A 26,758-nucleotide genomic window follows, 5' to 3' on the forward strand; every position below is an offset into this window, starting at 1 on the left:
CATAATGTAGCCTCCGGTCTTGTAATGAAATTGCGATTCTCATTTACATGACTAGAGAATCTGGATTTCATTAAAGACACGGAGGCTGACATTATCCCTCCCTCCCACCCTTTGGTGGTGATGTTTCATTGACAATGTTGGCTATAACATTTTGTTGTAATGCATTCTATTGTATTATCTTTAAATTTTTTGCTTGAAGCAAATTATTTTTGCGATCTAATTTCCTTCTCTTTTCAGATAACCCTTGATTGCTGGTTTTGTTATCCTTAACATCGATGGATTCCTTACGTCATCTATCTCCTCTCCGATGGAATCCTTCACTTTCTCCATTTGTTCTACTTCTGAAGATTAACTTGGACTCTGTCGTTTCAACTTCTTCGTTTTTGAAATGTCTTCCGGGTCATTTAAAAGAGGCTTATTATTATTGTCTCGTGGACTTTATGTGTTGCCTTTATTCGGTTTTAGAACCTTGCTTACTGTGATGTATGCGGTTGCTTGGGTCAGCATTAAAGAAAACTGCATAATGTCAGCCTCTGTGTCTTTAATGAAATCCAGATTCTCTAGTCATTTTAATATAAGAATCGCAATTCCCGTTCCGGAGGTGCGGTCGGGAAGGCGGTTTGGGACGTGGAGGCCTGGATAACCAGATTCTCAGGTGTGGGGTGGGTGGACAAAAGGCAGGGGTCGCCTGGAGCTGGGAGGAGGCGCCGGGCCACGTTCCGATCCACAGGAGAGACTGTGGTGAGCTTGGACCAAGTGCCCATCAGAACGTCAGTGAGGGCCTCATTAAACTGCAGCAGAGGCTCCGAAGAGCTTACTGGTGGTTGAAGCCTCGGTGAGGAGGTTAGTCCTCACGGCCGCTGCAGGGAGCTCAAGGCTCAAGGCCGTGGCTGCCTTGCGCAGCACCACAGAATAAGTAGCTCCCTCCTCCGTAGCCACGGAAGTAGGAGAGATAAAAAAACTGTCAGGCGAAGAGTCTAGACCACTGGACTCCCCTAGCTCATCTGCCCAGTCCTGACTTAACTAGCACTGCAGTGCCAGAGGGTCCTCAGACCCCTCTCAATCCTCCCCTTCATCCGTGTCCTGATAAACAGGCATAAATGACGGAGCCGGGTAATAGGCGAAGGGCTCACCCACTGAGGCCGGACCCGGACTGAAACTAGGGATGGCGTCATCCGAGGACCGCGCTGGGAGCGGCACCGTGGGGGTCGGCGCCAGCGGAGGAGTCGTAGGGTCAACTGGCGTCGAACGGGATCCAGGCCTGTCGTCGACGGCCCCGGGGCTGAAGCCGCTGGCACACTAGGTCCACCAGTCAGACCTGTGGAGCCCGAAGGCGCGCTGGCAGGCCTTGACGGCGGAAAGAGTCCTTGTGGCCACGAGGAAGTCTCGAATCCCGCCCGGAGTCGCATTGAGTCCAGGGACTGGAGGGTGTGGGACCAGATGTGACTCCTGCGGCTCCGGTGGAACCGCGCGGGTGGTGCCACCCAAATCCTCGGACGAACAGTGAGGACTGCGGCTCCGCGACTGGCCCCTCGACTTCCTCCTGGACCGGGACCTCGAGCGGCGCGGAGCCGACTGCCGGATCTCGAGGAGCTTGCGGGACCGCTCCCGCCTAGCTTTTGACATAAATGCCCGTCAGCCAGGGCATGACTGACATCGTGGTCGGTCCCCAGACAGTAGAGACACCGGCGGTGGGGGTCGGTAACTGACATCAGTCGGTGACAGGCGTCACACGGCTTGAAAACGGGCATCCCTACTGGCACCAGGAGTTGAAGTCGACTCGAAAAAATAGACAAAATTGTCCAAAAAGTTAGTAAAAAAAAATGACTAAGGGTATGCTCTTCCCGGATCTTCGCTTTCTAAGTCGGAAAAAAGAAGAACGGATGTCAGCGCGTGAGGGCAGCATCTAAGTACTCCAGCGATGTCATCCCGGCGACCACGATGCCGATGACGGACACGGAGCAGCAGACCACACCTATCGATGCGCAGGGGTACTGCTGACGAAAACTTTCCGGATCCAGTCTGATGCCTGGGGATATTCTTATGTACGGAATCTAACACTAACATGTTTCTTTCAGAGAAGAGATCTAGTATTTGATTCTCTTATGAGCAAGCAGCTAAAGATAAGCATGATGCTCTTACAGGGTTGGCCATCTTTTCAGATGGGATTAACAGTGGAAGCAAAGTCAAGTGAATGCAGCGGGGTGAGCAAATTAGGTGAGACAGGAAGTGTTGCCTGAGACTGAAGCTTCCAGATTCGTCCCAGGTTTAACTATGAGAAATATTAGGATTGTAGGAGGTAGACGCAAGGCGAAATAATTTAGTAGCGCCCCAAATCAAAAAAGGGCTTTTTTAAGTCAGCAGGTGCATGCCACAGCAAGCATAATGAAAGTAGGCAGACAGCACAATCTGAAAGGTGCAACTGTCACTTTCAAACATTGTGAATGGGCTTTTGATAAGAGACAGGGCCATGGTATGACCAGGCAGAGGTATGCATGAGATTTGCAAGGAGGTCTGTGAAAATCTTAGCACTGGTAAACGCCAGAGGAGCATAATCTAAAACCTACAGATGTTGTTCACTGTAAGTGATTCTGATCACACTGAGAGCAGAAGCCCCAGTGGGGTAGATCTTGCCTCTGATAAACATGTCCTGTGTGAGTGGATCAAAGCAAATAATCTGCTGGATAGATATTTTTGATAAATTATCACTTCTTGCGATTTATATGCCCCAAACATATCCCAACGTATACAGGTGAGGGAAAAAAATCTAAAGAAAGGAAAATGCTACTTATCAGTTTGCATCTGTTCTTGGCATTTAGAGCTGCAGAGTTGTACACTATGCATTAGATCGCCACCTGGTGTTGGGCTCAGATGATTGCAGGTTGTTGTCTTCTTGGAAGAAGTCTTTGTAGTCACGAGATAGGTGACTCCTCCCTTGGACAATACTGCGCATGGGCATCGGCTCCATCCTTAGATTGTTTTACGCCATGATGGGTAATGATGGAGTTAGTAGAAGTAAAGAAAAAAGGATGCCCATGCGTGTGCATCTAAGTAAGATGAAAAACGGGAATGGATAGAAGTCCCGGGGAGGCGGGAGGGCGTTTACAACTCTGCAGCTCTACATGCCAAGAACAGATGCATACTGGTAAGTAGCATTTTCCGTTCGAGGCATATGAGCTGCAGATTGTACACTATGCATTGATTGTGCAGCAGTGTCTCCCTTAGCGGTGGTCACCTGTATCCGTTGCAGTAGTTTGAAAGAGAGTTTTAAGGACAGCCTGCACTACTGCAGCTTGCTGCTTGGCTTGCTCATCAACACAATAGTGTTTAGTGAAGGTGTGTGGTGTAGACCATGTTGCTGCTTTGCACATGTCCTCTAGGGGTATGTTTCCTAAGAAAGCCATAGAGGCTCCTAGTTTGCGAGTGGAGTGCGCTCTAGGAGGAACTGAATGTACGTTTAGCTTGAATATAGCATATTTGTATACACTTTACAATCCACCTTGCAATCCCACCTTTAGAGATAGGGTTGCCTTTGTGTAGAGGAGAGAAAGATACAAACAGTTGTTTTGTCTTTCGAAAGGATTTAGTTCCATCTATTTAGTATAAAAGAGCCCTTTTAGCATCTAATGTGTGTAAAGCCCTTCCGCTACAGAGTCTGGGTTTTGGAAAAACACAGGTAACTCTACGGATTGATTTAGGTGAAAAGGAGTGATGACCTTTGAAAGAAATTTTGGATTAGATCTAAGAACCACTTTGTTCGGATGTATTTGAAAAAATGGTTCTTGTATAGTGAAAACTTGTATCTCACTTACTCTTCTGAGAGAGGCAATGGCAACAAGGAAAGCTGTTTTCCATGTTAGGAATTGCAGTTCACATTTATGTAGAGGCTCGAAAGGGGGCCCCATGAGTCTTGTAAGGACAATATTCAGGTTCCACACAGGAGAAGGTTGCAACCTGGGTGGGATTATTCTTTTTAATCCTTCCATGAATGCTTTGATTGCAGGTACTCTGAAGAGAGACAGATGTTGCCTGTTTTGTAAATAGGCTGCAATTGCTGCAAGGTGCAGGCGTATGGAAGAATATGCCAAATTAGACCTTTGTAGATGTAAAAGATAACAAATGATATTTTGGATGGAAGCATCCAGGGGATCGATGTGATTATTTTTGCAATATATTGCGAATCTTTTCCATTTAGCGCCATAACACGCTCTGGTAGTGGGTTTCCTAGCCTTTTTAATGATGTTCATACAGTCTGGTGGTAGGTTTAGATAACCAAACTCTAAGACTTCAGGAGCCAGATCGCCAAATTCAGTTGGTTTGGGTCTGGGTGTCTGATTTCTCCATGGTTCTGTGTTAACAGGGAGGGTGTGAGCTGTAGCTTTTGATGTGGAACTAGAGAGAGATCTAGTAGTGTGGTGAACCACGGTTGGCGTGCCCATGTGGGAGCTACTAGGATCAATGTGAGAGACTGTTGTCTGAGCTTGCGCACTACCAATGGAATTAGTGGAAGAGGCGGAAAAGCGTACGCAAATCTGCCTGACCAGTTCATCCATATCGCATTGCCTTCGGACAGCGGGTGTGGAAACCTGGAGGCGAAGGCTGGGCATTTTGCATTTTCGTGGGTGGCAAACAGATCCATGTGTGGGTGCCCCCACCTTTGGAAGAATGGTTGAAGAACTTGTGGAGGTAGTTCCCATTCGTGACTCTGTTGTGACTGCCGACTTAACAGATCTGCTATCGGATTGTGAACTCCTGGAAGGTGTTACGCTAACAGATGTATGTTTTGAGGAGTGGCCCATCTCCAAATGTTCTGTGCAAGCTGGGACAGTTGCAGAGTGTGCCCCCCCCCTGTTTTTGTATGTAGTACATGGCTGTCATATTGTCCTTCCGGATTAGGACAGCTTTGTTTTGTACTTGAAGTTGAAAAGTCTTGAGTGCTAAGAATATTGCCAGCAGCTCTAAATGGTTGATATGGAACAGTTTTTGTTGATTGTTCCATTGACCCTGAGTTGTGTGATGTAAGAGATCCCCATCCTGTGAGGGAGGAGTCTGTTGTGAGCACTACTTGTGGAACAGGCTCGAGGAACGGCCGCCCCTTTGTCAAGTTTTTGGTGTTCCACCACTGCAGAGAGCGATGCATGCGGCTGTCGATCAAAACACCAGGTATTTTAGTTGACCTTGAGCTTGGTTCCACTGTTGTGCTAGGCACTCTTGTAATGGACGCATTTGAAATCTTGCGTGTTGCACTATGAAGATGCAAGATGCCATCATGCCTATTAGTCTCATGAACACCCTGGCCTGCAGAGACTGTTGGTGTTAAAAAGTGGTGACTAAGGCTTGAATGCTCTGTATCCTGGCTGGACTGGGATACGCTAGGGCTGTAGACATGTTTAATGTAGCCCCTAGATACTGATGTATATGCGAAGGCTGCAGGTGCGACTTGATGTAGTTTATTGTAAACCCTAAGTCGTGCAACGTTTGAACTGTCTGATGTGTGTGTTGGACACACTGATTGAATGACTTGGCTTTTATGAGCCAGTCGTCTAGATAAGGGAAGACATGTATTTGTTATCTTCTGAGATGTGCTGCTACCACTGCTAGGCACTTTGTGAATACTCGTGGTGCCGTTGTCACTCCGAATGGAAGGACTTTGAACAGATAGTGTTGTCGATCCAGTACAAACCTTAGATACTTTCTGTGAGCAGGATGTACGGGGATATGGAAGTAGGCGTCCTTTAAATCTAGTGTTGTAAGGAAGTCGCCTTGTTGCAGCAGTGGAAGCACTTGTTGTACAGTATTCATATGAAAATGATCTGATTGTATGTAATGGTTGAGGGGCCAGAGGTCGAGAATTGGCCTTAGTGTTCTGTCCTTCTTGGGAATTAGAAAGTACAGCGAGTAAACCCCTGTTCCTTGTTCTTCTAAAGGAACTATTTGAATAGCATCTTTTTGTAGAAGTGATAGAACTTCCTGTTGAAGCAGTCAGATGGTCTGTAGACATTAGACGCTGCCTGGGAGGTATGGTTGGAGGGGTTGCTGTAAGTTCTAGGCAGTAGCCATGTTGGATAATCTGTCTTACCCACTTGTCTGTTGTAATGGAGTTCCAGAAAGGCAGGAACTGTGTTATTCTGCCCCCTACAGGATGCTGTGGGGGAAGCAAAGGGAAGTCACTGTTTTGTGGCGGAAGAGGATCGGTTGCTATTGTTACCGCAACCTCTTCCTTTGTTATTATTGCCTCTGTATCCTCCTCTAAAGTATCCCTTGTTAGAGGATGTTTGTGATTTGAAAGATGTTTTAGTGTCTGCTCCAGTTTGTTTGGAGCCTCCTCTGTAGAAGGTGCGACAAATGGAGCCTCTAGCTGGTGTGGACTGTAAAGCTCCCATAGACTTTGCGGTGTCGGTATCTTTCTTCATTTTTTCCAGTGTAGTGTCTACTTCTGGGCCTAATAATTGGTTCTGATTAAATGGTTGGTTTAAAATGGTGGTTTGCACTTATTGTTTAAACCCTGAAATGCGTAACCACGCATGTCTCCTAAGAATGACCCTGGTATTTACAGCTCTAGCTGCTGTGTCTGCGACATCTAGTGCGCATTTTATTGAGGCATTGGATATTAGCTTGCCTTCTTGTATAAGGTCATTTGCTTGATCTTTGTACTGATCTGGTAGGTGCTCAAGTAGTTTTTCTAATTGATCATAATGAACCCTAGCGTAACGAGAGAGGAGGGCTAATGTATTTGCTATACGCCAAATGTTTGTAGCTTGTGCAGCTATTCTTTTACCTGACGCATCAATTACTTTTGATTCTTTGTCAGGTGGGGGTGCTTCACCAGAAGTTTGAGAGTTTGCCCTTTTTCTAGCATTGGCCACAACTAATGAGTCTAGTGGTAGGTGTCCTTTAATGTAGACTGGATCTGTGGGTGCTGATCTATATTTTTTCTCAATTCTAGGGTTTAATATTCTAGTGCGTACAGGGTCTTTAAATACCTCTGGAGCGTGTTTGATGACCCCCTTGATCATGGGAAGAATTTGAGCAGACCGCTGAGACTGCTCAAAGGTATCTAGGAGAAAATCCTCCTCAATGTCATCGGAATGCATAGGGACTCCATGGTAAACAGCAGCTCTGTTTAACAGATGACCAAAACCAATGGTATGCTCTGGAGGGGAAGGTTTTGATGGGTATGACTGTCGTTCAGGAATGCCAGGCACATTTTGTGGGTTTGTAAAGTCCCATACAGGCACATTTTTGGGGTTTGGAAAGTCCCAAATACCCTCATCTACATGGTATGAATCGGGTTCTTGAATGTCCTCCCCTCCACCCAAATTGTATTCATCATCATTCTGCTGTGGGGAATGTGATGATAATGGAGAATGTACAGGAGAGATTTGAGGTGATATGTGAGGAGGAACAGGAGAAGAAGGAAGAGGAGGTATAGGAGAGGAAGGGTGCACAGGAGAGGTTGCACAGTCCTTTTTCTTGGCAGGAACCATAGGTGTGGGTGGTGCATCTGCTGGTCTCTTCTTGTGAGGTGTAGCACCTACATGACCCGTCTTTGGTTTCTATGTAGATTTTCTTTTTTCAAGGATGGTCAAAAAAGTTTCTCCTCCTCTACAACCTTCTTGGGCGTCTAATTTTTCGGTTCCAGGGGAGGTTGTTGTGTGTCTTTAGCCTTGGGAGGTGTTATAATGTCCTGTGGCATAGTTTTCGGCGCCGAAGGTGTTGTTTTCGGCTTTGTAGGCATGTTCGAGGATTTGGGCACCTCGGAATCAGGCTTTGTGTTCTTTGGCACCGAAGATGTAGAAGTGGACAGCTTCGGAGCCGGTGCTTCTTTCGGTTTGGGTACCGGCACATTTTTATGTTTCGGTGCCGGTACTATTTTAGGCTTTGGTGCTGAAGGGTCTTTTGGCTTCGCCCCAAGGCATCTTTAGTTTTTGGTGCTGATGGAAGAGGCTTGCTCGGTGTCGAGGCACTAGAAGGCTTAGTTGGTTTCTTCAGGGCCGGGCTAGAAGGCGGGGCTTTCGAAGCAGGTATTCGATCTCGACTGGGCCCTTTGGGCGGAGTGCTGACCTTTGCCTTCAGTTTGGGCAGAATATGTGGTGCAGGGGCAATAGTACTCATGCGCTGACCCGATGGAATGGAGTCATCTGAGTCGTCTGCCTCTGATACGATCTGGAGATCAGGCGAGTCTTCTTCGGGAACGAGGGGAACCTCTTCGTCGAAGATATCTTCCGGTGCTGGAGCTGATCTCCTCATTTCGTGCCAACGGGCCCTACGATCCCAGATGGTTTTCTTCGATCGGAAGGATGCACAAGCTGTGCAGGTCGACTCGTCGTGTTCCGGCGATAGACAGAGGTTGCAGGCCTCGTGGTGATCGCTTCGTGGAAACTTTGTTCGACATACCAGGCATCTATTGAACGGAGTTCTTTCCATGTGGTGTAGGCCGCACGGCGTCGGTAGGCCCAACGGCCCGCGTCGATGACCGGAATAGAACTGATGGCGTTGAAAGTATTGTAGTCTATGTCGAAGGTAATTTTTAGAAGTTTGAGGAAGTTCTGCGCTTCGAAGTTGCTGAAAAGTGTTTTTCTAGCCGGAGCGGAGAAACTTTCATCCGAACCCAGTGGCGGAAAAAAACAATCCAAGGATGGAGCCGATGCCCATGCGCAGTATTGTCCAAGGGAGGAGTCACCTACCTCGTGACTACAAAGACTTCTTCCAAGAAGGCAACAACCTGCAATCATCCGAGCCCAACACCAGGTGGCGATCTAATGCATAGTGTACAATCTGCAGCTCATATGCCTCGAACACATGATTTCGTTGGACACTAAGAACTAACAGGCAATGGCATTTGCTGTCTTCAGTACCACTCTGGAAGGTGTGCCTTAAAAACTTAAAGGTCTACTGCTATACATAGACTTGGGCTGAAGCGGTTGATAAATGCAAGAAACATTCAATCCTAGAATGCATATTAGGCTCACTGGATGGCTGGAGACAATGGTTGGGTCTCTGACAACAACTACTCCCATGATATTAGACCACTAGCTGCATTCTGTATAGGTTTTGACACGAATAGAGCATACTCAAATAAGAAACAGAGGCAACAAACCAGGAGTACAGCTTGTAAAACACAAACGTTCTGTACAGGGAAGTAAGCCCCCCGTAAGGCGGGACTCCCATCTGGTGGCAAGTTAGCTCAAAACACCCAAGTTTTTGAGTCGCTCCAAAAAGACTAGAAAACAGCAACTAACTCATCAGGACAACTCATTAGTCAGAACACAGTGTTGCTGCTCACAGGCTTCCCAAAATTTCCACAATCATCTATTGAGGATGTACAGAAGCCTGTCTAAGTTGATAAACACAAACCGGCCATGTGGGTCAAATTTCAGAAAAGTAAATCCTGGCCTAGATGGAAAATCTCTTTCAGCACTTCAGAATTGTGCTAAAACTGTGGTTTTATGAAACATGTACAATCTATAAAGGCTGTATTCATCAATGCAATTCTGAAAATATTAACTTGGGCATCCCATCAGTTAACAAAAGAATCTAGGCTGCAAGTATGGATTGACTTGAGATCTCCACTGTCCATGCTGAACATCTGACGATCTGTGATACGAACGTGCAACAAGTTGTACATTTCATGATACTGCTTTTTATTTATATATTTGTGTTTTTATACTAAACGTTATTGGATGATGAAGTGTATTGATGATGTTTCTATGTATGGAGCTTAATGTATTTTTATTATGATAGAATTACAGAAAGAATATTTTGTATCAGGCAGTATTTCTTTTAAATAAATTAGACATCTTTACATACAATTTGTTCAGTGTTTAGACAGTGGAGTGATTGGAATTAAAGATATATTGGTACCCAACAAGATCATCCAAAATCAGCTTAAATGATTGGTAGTAAGAGTGAGTGACACAAAAGAGACCCCCTTCTTGTTTCTATTTTATTACACGCTGAACATATCACATTCTCTTTTACAAAGGATTAAAATCTGTCACAATCTGATATTACAGAGCAGCACCCACTCCATCCCTGAGGGTGTGCACAGACAGAGCCATGTCTACACTAGAATTCTGAGGAAAATTCCAATCGGCCACCTTGCTGGGGCCCGGGAGGACAGTTATCGGGCATGGGAGAGTGCAGCCAGAGATAAGCACCTAGAGAGGTGGATCTGGTGAGAGCTAATCCCAGCCCAGACTGGGTGTACCCATCAATGAGGAAAAGGGGCCGGGTGTGTGGGGAGCACCCAGAAGATATCAATCTGCCAAGGACTCCCAACACTAAGACAGAGAAGCCTGACTGGTGGCACAGAATGCCACAGAGGAATTAGAGGAGGTCCAGAAAGAAGACTGGCAGCAGCGAACGGACTGTCAGAGAGAAAAGTATTATAGAAGACCTGTGGGATGTGACAGGTTGTGGGGGGCACATCGAGACACTGAATGAAGAGGTACAATTCGCAGCAGTATCCCTGGTCCCCTGGTCGATGCTTGGCCTGTGAAAGGCTGCCTGGGATGAGGAACTCTGAATGAAGGCTTGATCACCACTGAAAGGCCCTGCTCCGTTGGGAATAAAGAAGTTACAAAAACTAATAAGAAAGGGAATCCAGATGAATGAAGCAGATGTTGGTGAGGAACAGTTACCAAGAATGAATAGGTTTTCAGGCAAAAGATTGTTCTATATATTACCACAAAGGATAGAGTCGGACAAGATGGTGAGACAGAGTTCTAATATCAGAGAAAGACAGCTAGGCACCCCGTGAAAACTATGAAAGGACCCACTTTGAAGCGCCTTAGTGGTGGAAAGCAGAAGAAACCTGGTTGTTGCATAAAGAGATGCTTACCCTCAATAAGATGTGTAAGGGGGTGACCCTCACAAAAATAAATAACGAGCCAGCATAGGCGAGGAGACATGGGCAGTGATCTGAAGAAAAGTGAGATGCCTCTTTAGGTGGGCCCTGGAAAATACTTGACATATTAGAGTAGACTACAAAGACACCAAAAACACAAAAAAAGAAAACGCCGGGTGGAGGTTCCGGCCAGAAAATAAAGAGGAGACAACTAAGTGCAGGAACTGGGGTGGGTGATGCAGCCATGTTGGGCGTCCTGAGGAAACTAGATATATATGCCCCGCCAACAACATTAGTTTTGCAGCCAGTCTGAAGGGGCGTATGGGGATGAAAGGCTCACAGACACCAGGTTCCTCAATTGACAATACTAAAAGCAATAAAAGATACAGATCCACCTTGGAGAGGAAGACTGGTGAGGTGGGGGCTAACAAAGGGACATCTCGCAAAGCCTCCTTTAAATTTATGACATAGTCCGTCACTAGGCTGGGCAGACCATGGTAGGATGCTACATCCAGTGCTTAATTTGAGCTGGTGGTTTCCGGTGCTCAGCACCAGCATTTAATCACCACCACCGGCACTTTTCATGAGTACCAGTTAAGGACACATTCATTTACGAGGGGATTAAGAGATTTGCCGAGAATCACAGGAAGTTGAGCAGAGACTTGAACCTGGTTCCCCAGCTCCAAAGTCGGCAGCTCTGGACATTATGCCACATCCTCTCCCCGCTGTGAGAAGTTGGCCTGATATGCAGTGCTCACTATTCTAGTGATCACTATGTATCATTCCAAACGACCCTTATTGATGATTGGTTGTAAGTCAACCTTATAGACCAGCTATCCTAGTAGCATGGACAAGAGCAGTCTTTAGGCTAAACTCTAGAGGGCGTGTTAAGCCAGCTGTTATTCCATCACATATACCCCTTGAACACTAAGTGAAAGGACACCACACAAGTTATGAAAATAAAAGGATATTTATTTATAACAAGTCTACCCTGAACTCTTTATGAGTCAGGGAGCTAAGCACACAACAAAACTCTTGTGAAAATACTTTAAGTAGCACAATTTACACAAATGCCCGAGGGGCACGAAAAACCATATACTACAAAAGTGGAATGCGAAATACTAGCAGGTAAGTAACTGGATCCAGAGGCTTTAGGATTGCTAGGACTACACTACTGAAACTTCAGGTTAGGAGCAGGAGGCCTAGGGAGATCGGGTGCAGAGTGTGCACTCTCACGCGGGATGCGGGACAAAGTCTATGGATGCTACATTTCGTAAAGTTAGTGTTTATCGGACGAATCCGACTAGATAGGCTGAAAACGAAAAAGGATCTGGACACTTAGATAGCCAACCTATGTTGGAGCACCGAAATGCTCGGGTTACCTAGCCCAGGGGCTGCGGCTGCATAGGGTTCAAAAGACGTCGGGAATCCTCGTTACAGTCTATGGAGCCTGAAAGAAGAAGTTGCTAGCAGGCGACCAGTGATGATGTTCGATGTGATCCAAGCCTGGATCGAAGATGGAGACGACCTGAAAGCAGAGGGGACTCAGTTCTTAATCACTAGCCAGTGATCAGATGGGCACCAGGATGGCACCGGATGAAGTCACCTCGACCAGGTGAGTGGGCGATGCTGGCTCTGCAGTCTCTCGGACCAGGAGGCGTTGTCGGCGACCAGGATGGAAGTGCGAGCTGTCCCACGAAGGTATCTGCTGTCGGCGATGCTGGACCCAGAATTGGGGCAACAACTCTTGGCAAATGCAAGCCCACGCGGTGGACTCAAAATGGCGTCTGGAGTGGACCAGGAGGGTCCGGGGTGCTCTTCTGTTGGAGGGGAGCAAGGGCCAGTCTGGAGCAAACAGACCAGCGATGGAAGTGTTGTGGTTTGTCGTCAGGAGGGCCACAAGCCAGCAGGCAAGTAGGCGGACAACGTGGTGAGCAGCAAAAAGCAGAAGGGCCCCACGCAGATCTCGTGGATGCTGGGGGGCTGGACTTCGATGCTGGAGCTGCTCAGGGTTAGGGCTTCTCAAACCCCAAAGCACTCACTCGAGGATCCCTCGGCGGTCGTGCTGGATAAGCGTCATGCAGTTCTGAAGATGGCCGGTCCCTCGAGGTCTCGTCACACCCACGAATCTCAGCTGGGCTGATGATGTAGGTAGAGGTCAGAGGTGCCAGGGAAGCCGGGTCTCGTCGAGCTGGGCAGTCTTGATCCGGAGGATGGACGTGCAGCAAACCGCATGCGCTTAGATGGTGCCCGCTGGAGCAGGGTGGCTACTCCTTAGCCACAAGGGAGAGTCTTCAGAAAGGTTCAAGAGTTCTTTCGTGGAAAGTCATCAAGATTCAGAATCATCCAATTTGGGAAGGGGGCCCGCTCCTACCTTTATACTAAAGAAAGGGGCTGGCACGCGACTAGGTCCTGCCCATGGGTGGGACCAGGAGGGGGGTGGTTACACCCCTCTCCCTTGTCCGGACTTTCCTCAGCTCAGGGGCTGGTGTGCCCCTGGAACTGGTTCAAGCCGGCATATGCACAGTGAGCACCGGGGTGCCACTTGCAGTCACCTTCCTCTCAGCCCTGCCTACCTGGGATACACAAAACCCAGTCTGGGATGGTGCTAGCACCGCCCCTGACAGGAAACCCTTTGTCCAAGCTCTCCTCGCTGGAAGGACTCCCAGCAGCAGGAGGTCAGACTTGTGTCTGTGGTGGCAGCATCCATTTTGTGATGCTGAGGCTCGAGTTAACTTTAACCGGGGTTCACAGTTACATACATGTCGTGTCCCTCTAGAAGGGTGGAATGCTAACCCCGTCGCCAGAATTGGCGAGGGGTTACTATTCCAATTCGTATGACACCTTACTCGACATGTTTTGATAAAGCGATACCAAAGTTGGCAAATAACCGCGAGGATTATAAGGCACTGAAGAGTATATGGTACGCGTTATCATGGAACAGCTATTAGGACTTGGTTCCGCAAGCTGCAAATGGGCTCAGCTCATGCCAGAGCACCATCTCACATAATTTCAAGCACTCTGCCTTCAGGATTGATAAGGCCTGCCATAGGAGTGACTGATAGGAATACATGTGTCCATTTTAGGGTTAGATATAGGTATACTATATCTAAAGCAAAGGGTGATTACACCACCTTGCCCCAGCTGTCGTGCAGCCAGTTGAATCAGATTTGGAAGGCCAGCTATGCTGCAGCCCCTGGTAGGCCCTGGGTAAACCTATGCCATGGGTACCTAAGGTACACTGTACAGGGACTGATAAGGTGACTCAGTATCCAATTAGATATGTACCTAGGGTACATGGAATCCATTTTACAGAGAGAGCAGTAGGCCTGGGGCCCTGAATAGCAGGGTCCCAGGTCAACTAAGTGGGAAAACCAGCAAAACACCAGGCAAAAAGTTGGGGGTAACCATAGTCAGGTATCCACCCTCCTACACCCGCTTTCATGGTTATTAGTTTGTTCTGTTTTAGGTGGCGCTAATAGGAGAAATGAGCTTGTCCAAGCTGTCTCCTGACAAGAGTCCCGGCACTTATTTGTTTTTACAAATTAACCACTGGCTACATCAGATTAGTAAAGCCAGATATGCTCATCTAAGACACTCACATAATGGGGTGATGATTCGTGGCAAGCAACAGATGCACGTTATTGGCTAGTGCAGGACACACTACAGGTTCGAGGGGAGGTGGTGATCACGATGTGCAAATGAATCCCCCTTTAAAGCAGACTGGACTTAGTTGGACCCGAATGGCTGGTTTGCAGCAGTTTACGAAACATGGACACAATGCAAGTACACACTGTCCAGTGTCTAAGTCCCCTGAGGCTTCAAGACTTAGTGTAGGAGAAGATAGGCCCACTTCATTTAGACACTCCAAACTAAACACATCATCACAGGGGACTCTAATTAGGTTATGAACACTGAAACTGATAGGTCAGGAAGAACGTCAGGAGATGAGGGTGAAACAAGAATACTTGCACCTTTTCTAGGGCACATCACATTTTCACCATGTTGTACTATTTGTTATCCTGACGGAAGAACTCCCGCGAATTATAGGGGAGACTGTCAGGCAATGGAAATCTCTAACCACTCACCACTGCTAGTGACAGTGGGCCTGGAATCTAGACTCCTGGTTCAAGGGATCGAATCTAAGAGCTTGGGAACTTAGAAGCCAATGGCTTCCTGTTAACTTACGAGAGATCACCCACTGATACTTTGAAGAAAACAGTGACTCCTCAGTGGACAGAGCCTAAACCCTGTGAAACAACTACAAAGTCATAATACAGGGACAGGTCATAGGTCTGCTCTACTAAACATAACCAACCAGTAAAAAAAGAATAAGCGGATTAAAAAAAAAAAAGGTCAGTCATACATCCTCCCCTATTAGATAATTAAAACCGCAAAGTTTGACGACCCCCCCCCCACCCCCAACTAAACTGAAAAGCTAACTTTCTCTTTCCCAGGAATTCCTGTACAAAGGATGTGAAGTCCTCTCCTATTTGCGTGGCATACTTCGGCAATGGATTTGCTCCTTGTTGGCGAAGCAAACATCTACTTATGCCAAATGGGCCCCATGTATTGGGGCTCTTCATGGAGCTCTTTTCTGAAAATAAATCCCATAATTTGCGAAAATGATGCTACTGGTATTGGACCCTATAAAATCAAAGTAAAATTACTTAAAGGTGAAAACATTTCGTGGCCCTGTCAAAACAACCATGATATTAATTTTCACTAATTGTACCAAGACAATTACTGTGCCTTTCATAATTTTTAATTCATGTTTAATTATGTGATTTATGAACTACTGTTCCTTTTCATTTATAAATTACCCGAGGTTAATTTCTGGTGTTAACGGGTTACCCTTGTGTGTAAAACTACATCTTACAACCAGGGTGCCATTGTGACATACGCTGGGTCCTCCTTTATTCCCCAAGATGATCTATATCTCTGTCACAAAGGTTTACCAGCTGCTTGAATAATTCTCATAGTACCTTTCCTAACCCTTTAATATCACAGGGCACATTAATATATATTTTGATAAACATTAGACTGTTTGAGTAGTTCTCTTTTCAAATAGATGTTGGCCAGTTTTTGTTATTGTTGTATATTCACTCTCACTTCAGTGTCACTGTTAACAGCTTCTCCCCATCTTAGACATTCAACAAGCCCATCTGGTCCTCTGACTGCTGCTTCGGCAGTAGGCGACTCCAAGGACTTTTCGTGTTTTGGAACACTCTAAGCACTGCAGAGTCCAAATCCATTTCCTTCCATCCGACACAGGATCTTTCACATTATGCAGCTGAAAGCTAAACGCAAAAGATCTGGGTGTGTGTGTATAACTTTTGCACAGACTTATATAAGGACCCAGTCATCCTGTATAGCAAGAGACTGAAGATGTTCTTGGTTCGGGATATTGCTGTCTGAATCACTCTTCGATGCTATGCATTTCAACTTCGACATTAACAACAATAATACATTTTCTTAAAGTGAGCAGATAAATTACAATGTATGTAATAAAGCACACGTTTCTTTGGTCAGGGTCACCATGCTCTTCATTATGAAGTCATTTAGGACCTCCGAACCCTTGAAGTTCATAGTATAGTGTTTTCTTAAACATGGTTTGCATTTATATCTGTTTCCACTCTGGTCCTTTCAAGTAATCCCAAATTGGGAGTTTCAGAAATAAAATGTCTGACATAGTGCTTCTCAGAAAGACTGTTATCACTCAAGTTACTACTTTCTATCGAGAAACCCCATAAGCTAGTTCATTCTCCCTTCTTGTGACAGTTGGGTAGACTGGATTATGCAACTGATTATACTGTACAGGTTACACTGTACACTTCAGCTTTTGAATAAAGTTAAGCAATGGTGAATATACGATTATAGAGTAAGAAAGAAAAGGAATTAAAAGTTGCTGGTTAGTGGGGATATAAACTCTTTAAAACAATTTAAAACCAACAGAGCACCCTGAAATGTCAGGTTTTACCCCATATCAAGGGGAATTTGAGGAACTCTGACTTACCATAAACCCTATTTTTCCAGTTCCCAAGCTCACTCAAAAAAGCAAAAATGTCAAATGTTATTACCTCATCTTATTCTACTTGTTGTTTATTTACTTTTTTGCTGTTTTCTAAAAGCATAAGTATCCCACAATTCAGGTCTCAGGAGGATCACCCTAGCTGATGAGACCGTGGTAGTTGATGATCATGCTAGGCTGATAATTTATCTAGCTTAATTTTACATGGTCTGATGCTTTTTCCGTGCCCCAAAGAAAACAAATGAAGCAGGCAGACTTCATGGACTATACGCAAGTTCTAAGTAGCAGACTTGCTGTCTAGAGACTTTGCTTCACTGGTTCTTGTTAACGTGCGATGGAAACATTTGTTTTGGCTAATTTACTTCCTTTTTCTGAAGTCCAGAAAATGTTCCGGTAAAAATATAATTTTAACTACGATTATGAAACTAGCCAGATCCCCCTAACCACTTTCTTTCCTAATGACAGATATATGTCTCATTAAGGTGTTATAAAGCTCAAGTGCATCTCAGGTTCAGTAAGCTTTGCAGACTTCTTTGCACAATGTAAATGTAAATCATTAGAGAGATGCCTGGAATAGAGATGTGTAAACATTGAGGTAAAATATGTACATTGTTTAAACTATTGCTGGTTGTGCAGAAAATTGGACCAGAACTTTTGTCTTCCCATCATGTTTTGAAATTAAACAAAAAAACTTGCTGTTTTATATCCATCAAAAAAATTCAAAAAGTGCTTTGGATTTTTAAAAAAATAGTCAATTTAAGATCAAACAAGGAATAACAAAAAGGGCACTATTTAAAAATATTTTGGTGTTCTTCCCATTTTAGCTTAACAATTAGTCTATGTGATATTTGGTCACAACTCTTTACATTCATTTACTTGGAAAGTGTCCAGCAATAATGAAGTAAACAACCAACAGAAAGATTTTAGTTGAGACCCAGAAAAAGAGAACTCAAAATAATTTTTTCTAGCAATTCTTTGCTACACAAAATTTAAGAAAAAATGAGTAAGTGCAATGCTTTACATTTCAGTGCTGGGTTAATGTTTCTGAACCACTTTGTAATCATAACGAAAATGCTCCTCCCAAAAGTAAGACATTGTCTTAATAACTTAACTAATTGAAAATTAAATCTTCTATTCAGAATTACCTCATGAGTTGTTAGTAAGTAATTCAAAATTGCTTGAAGTTCATCGTCTTTCACACCGTAGTCCTTGGGATTAAAACAATATACACATTTTAAAATTAGGATAGGATCACATTCAAGTAAGTTTCATTTAAGTAACAATCTGCACATTAAATAGAAAGATTTAAAAAACACACAAAGCTTGGAGAGATGCATGAAGGTAAGCTTTCAGGAAAAAACAGACCTTTTTCTTGAATAAGAGTACTACTGTCAATGTTCAGGTTTGCACACAAATTAGCACCTTACTATTTAATCATTGCTTGTTTCCGGAGAGAGGCTGCTGGCACAAACATTTTTACAAATGAAAACTGACAAAATGCAGTCCTGATAAAAAAAAAATTGCTAATAGCCTAACTGATGGCAGAAGAAGCATATATTTTTTAAAGCAATATCAATTTTAAAAGCAAAAAACACAAGACCTTAAACCAAACCTAGGGCAGGAGTGAACAGATACGTGAAACAATCTCTTATATGTAAAATAGTACAATTTGAAATACCAATATTGCATATATTTAAATAAACCCTATGTGAGAAGTTGGCCTGATATATGATGCTCACTAGTTCTAGTGATCACCTTGTATCAGTCCAAACAACCCTTATGATGATCGGTTGTAAAGTCAACCTTATAGACCAGCTATCCTAATGGCAGCATGGACAAAGCAGTCTTAGGCTAAACTTTTTTGGCATGTGAAGCCAGCTGTTTTGCCACATATAACCCCTTGAATACCAAGTGAAAGGACACCACACAGGTTGTTATTAAAATAAACAATATATTTATTAACTAACATACACCTCTGAACTCTTTATGAGATCAGAGGGCTAAGCACATAACAATCTCTTAGGAAAAATATGTTTAAGTTGCACAAATTACAATGGTGCCCTAGGGGCACGACAAACCATATACTAAGTAAGTGGAATGTGAAAGTCGATAAAAGGAATGGAGCTGTCCAGAGGCTTTAGGATCGCTGGGACCACGCTACACTATCTCTAGGTAGGTGATAGGAGGCCCATGGAACGCGTGTGCAGAGTGTGAACTCACACGCGAGATGCGTAACAGTGTCTATGGACCGTACAGTTCAAGTAAAAGGTGAGTACGGACAATCCTGACTATGCAAGTCAAAAACGACTGTGGAACTGGACACTAGGAGAGTCAAGCTACCCTTGAGCACCGAAATGCTCGTGTTACCTCACCCACAGGCTGCGGGTGCGAAGTCGTGTCGGGTTCCGGCGTTTAAGTCTATGGAGCCTGGAAGAAAAGATGCTGAAGGCGATCAGGAGGAAGATGTCCGGTGGGATCCAAGGGTGGATCAGTGAAGAGGAGAACCTGAAAGCAGAGGGGAAAATGTTCAAAGTCACTAGCCAGTGACTGGAGTGGAACCAGGAGTGGAACCAGATGTCGTCGTCGCGATCAGGTGAGGGTGGACGCTTGTCTCTGCAGCCACGTGGACCAGGAGGTGTCTTCGACGACCAGGATGGAGGCACGAGCTGTCCCACGCAGGCTCTCGCTGTCGGCGGTGTCGGATCCGGGTTTGGAGTCAACAGGCCTTGGCAAAGGCAACCCACGCGGTGAGTGGAAACGGCGTCTGGAGTGGACCAGGAGGGTCCGGGGTGCTCCTCTTTTGGAAGGGAGCAAGGGCCAGTCTGGAGCAACCAGACCAGCAGTGAAGATTTTAAGGTTCGTCGTCTAGGAGGTCACTAGCCAGCCGGCAAAGGACCAGACAACGCGTCTAGCAGCAAACAGGCAGAAGGGCCTCACGCAGATCTCGTGGTTGCTGGAGGGCTGGTCTTCGGCGCAGGAGCTGCTCAAAGTCTGGGCTTCTCAGTCCCCAAAGCACTTGGACGAGGTTACCTCAGAAGTCGTGCTGGAGCGAAGTGCTGCTTCTTTCAAGATGGCCGGTCCCACGTGTCTCGTCGCACCCACGGATCTCAGCTGTGCTGCAGATGTAGGTAGAGGTCGAAGAGGTCTGGGAATCCGGGTCTCGTCGGGCTCGGAAGTCTGGATCCTCGAGGGAAGAGGACAAAGGGAAGCCGCTGGACGCTGATGGTGCCTGCTTGTGCAGGGTGGACACTCCTTGCCCACATGGGAGATTTCTTCAGTCTTCTGTGGAGCAGAACGTCGAAGTCCAGAGTTTCTTCTTGTAAAGTTGTTCAGGATAATCTAATTTGGAATGGGACCAGCTCCTACCTTTATCCGGCTAAAGGGGGCTGTACTACGACTAGGTCCCTCCTCTGGGGGGGACCAGGAAGGGGGGTGGTTACACCCCCTATCCTTTGTCCGGTCTTGCACCAGTTCCTGGGGCTGGAGAGCCCCAGGAACTCGTTTAGACCGGTGTATGCACAGGGACACCTTGTGTGCCCAAGGCATGTCTCATTCCTTTCAGTCCTGTCCTACCTAATACACAAAGTCCTGTCTGGGGTGGTGCTAGCACCTCCCAAGGCAGGAAACCCTTTGTCCAAGCCTCCCTCGCTGGAAGGACTCCCAGCAGCAGGAGGTCAGACTTGTGTCTGTGGTGGCAGCATCCATTTTGTGATGCTGAGGCTCATGTTAACTCTAACCGGGGTTCACAGTTACATACATGTCGTGTCCCTCTAGAAGGGTGGAATGCTACCCCCGTCGCCAGAATTGGCGAGGGGGTAGTATTCCAATTCGTATGACACCTTACTCGACATGTTTTGATAATGCTATACCAAAGTTAGCAATAACCGCGAGGATTATAATGCACTTAAGAGTATATGGCATAGCGTTATCATGGAAACAGCTAAAGGACTTGGTTCCGAAAGCTGCAGACAGGCTCAGCTCATGCATAATTGCAAGCACTCTGCCTTCAGGATTGTTAAGGCCTGCCATAGGAGTGACTTATAGGAGTATGTGTGTCCATTTTAGGGTTAGATATAGGTATACTATATCTAAAGCAAAGGGTGATACACCACCTTGCCCCAGCTGATTGATCAGCCAGTTGTGTCAGATTTGGGTGGCCAGCCAGGGGTGGCATAATGCATGCTGCAGCCCCTGGTAGGCCCTGGGTGCACCTATGCCCTGGGTACCTAAGGTACACTATACAGGGGCTGATAAGGTGACTCAGTATCCAATTAGATATGTACCTATAGTACTTGGAATCCATTTTACAGAGAGAGCAGTGGGCCTGGGGTCCTGAATAGCAGGGCCCCAGTTCAACTAAGTAGAAAAACCAGCTAAACACCAGGAAAAAAGTTGGGGGCAACCATAGTCAGATATCCACCTTCCTGCACCCTACACTTCCTTTTCACAGACTATTACCTCATTGAGTGAATACCTTCATATATATCAAAATGCTAAATTGCACAATGGACATCAGTGGCTCACTCAATAAGTTAATATAAAAAAAGTATAAACTGTTGGCAAAAAGACAAACTTGTTAATGCAAGAATTTAGTCCAAGTTAAAATCAGATTTTAATGAGACTGATCTTGAACAAAAGTGATGAGCGGTAGAAGGAGTAATCCAAGACAGAATCAGGAAGTGAAACAACAAATAAAAAAAAACCTTATAAGACCACAGCACAAAAGGAAGGGAGAGGCAAAACAAGCCAAGCAAATAGAAAAGAAAACAAGTATGGAGTAAAGGGACTCTGGAGGGGGTGGGGAAACGAGTATGCATGCAAGAACAAAAGGGTGGTGACGGGGATCTCTCCAATTCAGAAAATACTCACATAGAGTAGTCTCGTAGGACATTAAAGAAAGAAAAAACAACAACATGGTACTTGGGAGTCTCCCCTTGTAAGAAAAGAAAGTCTTCGAATTTGAAGGAAACACTGACAATCAGGAATGTGGTCCAATGCTTTTAAAATTTTTAAATTGAGTTAAATACCTGTCTCGGAGTTAAATGCCCCAGAAGGGAATACGATATAGCCTGAGTTTCAGCAGGGTTACTGTTGGTAAGAAAATGCAGCTGTCTGATTTCAGGAATCCAATTCCTGCAACTAGCAGATGCGCTAAAAGATTAATAATGCCATACAGTTTTATCCTGATCCTAGCCAGAATTTTTTGACTAAATACTATTTTTTTTTTATAAAGCATGCAATATTAACATAAGTGCAATAAATACCATATGGTACTTTTAAAAGATATATGGAAACTGATTCACTTTCCCTGGAAGAAAGGAAAGCTGAGCTTCAGAGAGCAACATTTGTCAAAAGCCTACAGTCAAATTATTAAGTAATTTTGCCTGGTTAAAATCCACATTTTTTCTGCATTTATTGTATTCAGCTTGCACCCTTCAACCACTACTGGAGAAGGAGGATCTGATACAGAAGCCCAGGGAGAACACTCCTCAACGAAATTACACTATTTTGGGGGCTCCGTGCAGATGTTTTTTAATTCAATGTTTACACAGTTGGATGTCAAGTCTGCTAGAATCAAGACTAAAACCTACCAATTGAACCACATATCTCATGGCAAGTTGAGGTGGTTATGTCTGCTAACCTCGATAAAATGGCCCACCTTGCTGCAGGTCATGTTCGGTTTCTGTTTTTACACAGTACTCACTAACCTAAAAGAACCTCTGTCTAACTTTAAGCTCTTCAATTCTTTTCATTTAAAGATATTGAAATGTTGGAGACTGGGTGGCCTTTCCTCTGGGTACTGGGACAGTTAGAGGTTACTGGGCAGTATCTGCAGTGGGTACTGTTGTTTAGCATTGATGTCCCATACTATTCAAATACCAATTGGATAAACAAGGCCCTCCCATTTTCAAATTTGACTGTTCAATCGAGTAACAGTGAGCTTCAAGGCCAACTCCAATGATTGGAAAAAGGATGTTAATTAAAATACAGAACGACACTCTTATCACAGTTGATAAACTCAACGGTGGGAGTTATATCTCTTTAAGCATATAGAGGCCTGACTTAAAAGAAGGCAGTGTGAAATAGGGCCAAAAGGTTTGTACCATGACTCAGTCCACATGCACATTTTGTTTCTGACCTGTAGCCCCAAATACATCAACACAGCTCTCAGTCACACTCCAGATTGTACTTTTTGCACCTGCCAAAATGTTTGTATCTCTGAATTAGACTAAAAAGATTAAAAGAGGGCAGAGGACAAAAGTAAGGAGGAATGAGTGAGAAGGGGTTATGCTTTAGGTTGTGAACGGATGGATATTGCATCAAGTTAAAGAAATCAAAGCTGTAAGAAATAAAAGGGTGAAGAAACTTGTTCAGCTCAAATAGGTAAGGGCACAGTAAAGAGAAGATAAAGGGTTTTAGTACAGTGGTAGACAGGTACCACCACATTCACCTAAAGAACAAGTTACTTACCTTCGCTAAGGCCATATCTGGTAGAGAGTATATATAGCCAAAGATTCCTTACCATAGAATTTACCCAGGTGTCAGACTGGCATCCTTCTCCTACATCGCAGCAAAAGCCTGGAACAAGCTCCCGGTCAATTTCTCAATGTCAGACGCTCCCCTACCATGCACACCTTCAGAAAGAGCCTCAAGAAATGGCATTTTGGCTAACCCATTGCAACACCCCCAGTCCCCCTGCGTCTTGAGACCCTCACCAGTTAGTAGTGCTCTTTAAACCCCAGATTGACTGATTGATTGACCCAGAAGATTTTTAGTGAGCAGTACGCCTGAGTGTCTGTAGATGGCGTCAATCAGCTCTGTGTGTGTCGTCGACTTCGTCCTCGCCTGAAGTGACGTTCGCTGCACCTATCTAGGCGCCACCAAGGTGCGCCAACATCAGTTTTGTTTCACGACTTTCCCTGTCAGAAGCGCTCAGCCATGAAGAACACGGACCACTGATGTGGAAAACTAGGCCCATGAAAGAGATCAGCAATGTACCTAGAAATCCGTTTGCAGAGCAGGGAGGATGGGTGGGACGGTGAAGAATCTGTTGCTAAATATAGTCTCAACCAGATAAGCCATTACCGAAGGTAAGTAACTTGTTCATCTGATAGAGACTTCTAGCTGAAAATTCTGCACCTGAATAGATATCAAAACAATATCATCCCAAGCGGTGGGTCTGCAGACCTCCAGGACTGAACTGGCAAAATGGCCATCCCTCCAGACCAGACTGCCCAAGCAGTAATGTTTGATAAATGCCCCCGTTGCTGTCTGGCATATATCCAGGACCGAACTCCGCGGGTTAAGACAGTGGTTGCAGCTCTAGCTTTGGTGGATTGAGCTCACAAGTCTTCAGAAGGTTGCGTCTTGGCCAATGCGTAGTGGATTTTAATGCACAGTATGACCCATCTGTAGATATTCCACTTCTGCATAGCCCGACCTTTCTTTGCACCAATATACCACACAAAGAGTTGGTCATCCACCCAGAACTCTCATACGCAGTTAAGGTAGAACAACACTCTTTTTGGATCCAGATGGTGGAGTCACTAATTTTCTTTAGAGGGATGTGGAGGAGCATAAAATGTAGACCGTGTGATGGATTGGCCTATGAGAAATGGAGGGACCACTTTCTGGAGACAGGAGGCTCTTGTGTGAAGCACATGTTTGTTAGGATAGATCGAGAGGTAAGGCAGCTTGGATGGCAAGGCCTGCAGCCCACTCACTCTTCTGGCAGAGGTAATAGACACGATGAAAGCTGTTTTAATCTTAAGTAGCCTGAGGGACAATTATGGAGAGCTTGACAAGAGCACATATCATGAATTTTAAGACCAAATTAAGGTCCCACTGAGGCATGATAAATGGTGAAGGAGGGAAAAGATGAACAAGACCCTTCCGAAACCTAATGACTAAAGGGTATTTGAAAAAGGATGGTTGGTCAGGCAAATGCAAAGAGGCAGAAAGATATCTCTTAACAATGCCAAGAGCAGAGCCCTGTTGGGCAAGGGAAAGAATGAAACGTAGAACTTCAGAAACGGGGGAAGAAAGGACAAGGTAACAATATATCTGTAAGAAACAGTAGTAAGTAGTAAGTGTTAAGATTCCTTACCTTAGAATATCCCCAGGTGTCAGACTGGATCCGGAAAGATTTTGTGTCAGCAGTACCCTTGCGAGTCCGTAGGCGACGTCTCCGGGTCCGTGTCCATCGGCATCGTGATCACCGGGATGACGTTGTCGCAGTACTTAGACGCCGCCCTCGCGCGCTGATGTCAGTTCTGTACACAGCTTTCTGCGCCAGGAACGCAGAGCCATGCAAGAACAGACACTGGTGCCATGAAACTAGGGCCCTCAAAGAGAGATACCTTAACCCTAGATATTGGTTCGCAGAATGGGGAGGATGGGTGGAGCAGTATGGAATCTTACACTAACGACTGTTTCTTACAGATATATCGTTACCGAAGGTAAGTAACTTGTGCATCTGAAAGAAACAGGTTAGTGTTAGAATCCTTACCTTAGAATTGATACCCCAGCAATACCAACCCCGGTGGTGGGTTTGCAAACCAAGATCACACCAGAAACTCCTGGAGAACAGAACGGCCAAAAAAGCCATCTCTCCAGACTTGGCTGTCTAGGCAGTAGTGCTTAGCAAACGTGTGCAGAGAGGCCCACGTAGCTGCCCGACAGATGTCCTGCACAGGGACTCCCCGACACAGGGCAGTAGTAGCCGCCAGGGCCCGAGTGGAATGAGCGCGCAGCCCCACAGGAGGCTCCTTTTTTGCCAAGGAGTAACAGACCTTGATGCACAAAAGGACCCACCGAGAGATGGTCCGCTTGTGCACCGCCCGTCCCTCCTTAGCGCCCACGTAACCAATAAAGAGCTGGTCGTCCACCCGAAACTGGCATGTGCAGTCTAAATCAAAGGAGAGCGCACGTTTGGGGTCCAGACAGTGGAGCCTCTCTTCCTTTTTTGAGTTATGCAGAGGCAGAAAGAAGGCGGGCAAGATGGACTGCCTGATGTGAAAGGCTGTAACCACCTTGGCAGGAAAGAAGGACGAGTCCTCAGAACAACCTTGTCCGGATGGACAGAGAGGAAAAGAGGCTTTGAAGACAGAGCCTGGAGCTCACTCACTCTCCTGGCAGAGGTGATGGCAACCAGGATCGCAGTTTTAAGAGTCAGAAGATGAAGAGGACAGTTATGAAGTGGCTCAAAGGGCCGCACATCAGATAAGTCAGTACAAGGTTCAAGTCTCACTGAGGCATCACGAAGGGAACGGGAGGGAACATGTGTGTGATGCCTTTCAAGAATCTATTTACAACAGGGTACTCGAAAAGAAAAGGCTGAAGCTTTAAGAAGGCTGAATTGGCCGAGGGATAGCCTTTTATAGTGCCCAGAGCAGAGCCCTGCTGGGCAAGAGGAAGAGGAGAACCTCTGAAAGGGGGGCAGAAAGTGGATCCACAGCCTTTGCTGTGCGCCATGCCACAAATTTGTTCCACCTGCAGGAGTATACCGTTTTTGTGGAGGGACGCTTGGCTGCCAGATTCACATCACAGACTTCAGGAGGCAAGTCAAATGTCCTCAACTGTTGCCGCTCAATCTCCACGCATGTAGGAGGAGACTGGACAAGTTCGGGTGGTGGACCGTCCCCTCCTGCTGCGACAGAAGTCTTCCTGAAGATGCAGACGAATCGGGGGATCGACTGACATGCTGAGTAGCTCGGGATACCAGCATCTTCATGCCCAGTCCGGAGCCACAAGGATGACTTGGGCCCGGTCGCACCTGATCTTCAGCACTCTGGGCAGAAGTGGTATAGGCGGAAAGGAATACAACAGACTGCAGCTCCACTTGCGACGAAAAGCGTCTGAGCGAGTGCCGCCTTGGA

General features: G+C 45.7%; 1 protein-coding gene across 1 annotated transcript in view; it reads right to left on the reverse strand.

Annotated features, from left to right (window-relative positions):
• LRBA (LPS responsive beige-like anchor protein) overlaps positions 1–26,758 on the reverse strand; it is a 2,444,222-nt gene that overhangs the window by 2,072,402 nt on the left and 345,062 nt on the right. The window contains exon 16 of the mRNA XM_086962285.1: positions 18,026–18,088. Within this exon, the coding sequence (XP_086818411.1) occupies positions 18,026–18,088 (63 nt within the window). The remainder of the gene's footprint in view (positions 1–18,025; positions 18,089–26,758) is intronic.

This window comes from Lissotriton vulgaris, chromosome 3_1 (genome assembly GCF_964263255.1).
Source record: "Lissotriton vulgaris chromosome 3_1, aLisVul1.2, whole genome shotgun sequence".
NCBI lineage: Eukaryota > Metazoa > Chordata > Amphibia > Caudata > Salamandridae > Lissotriton > Lissotriton vulgaris.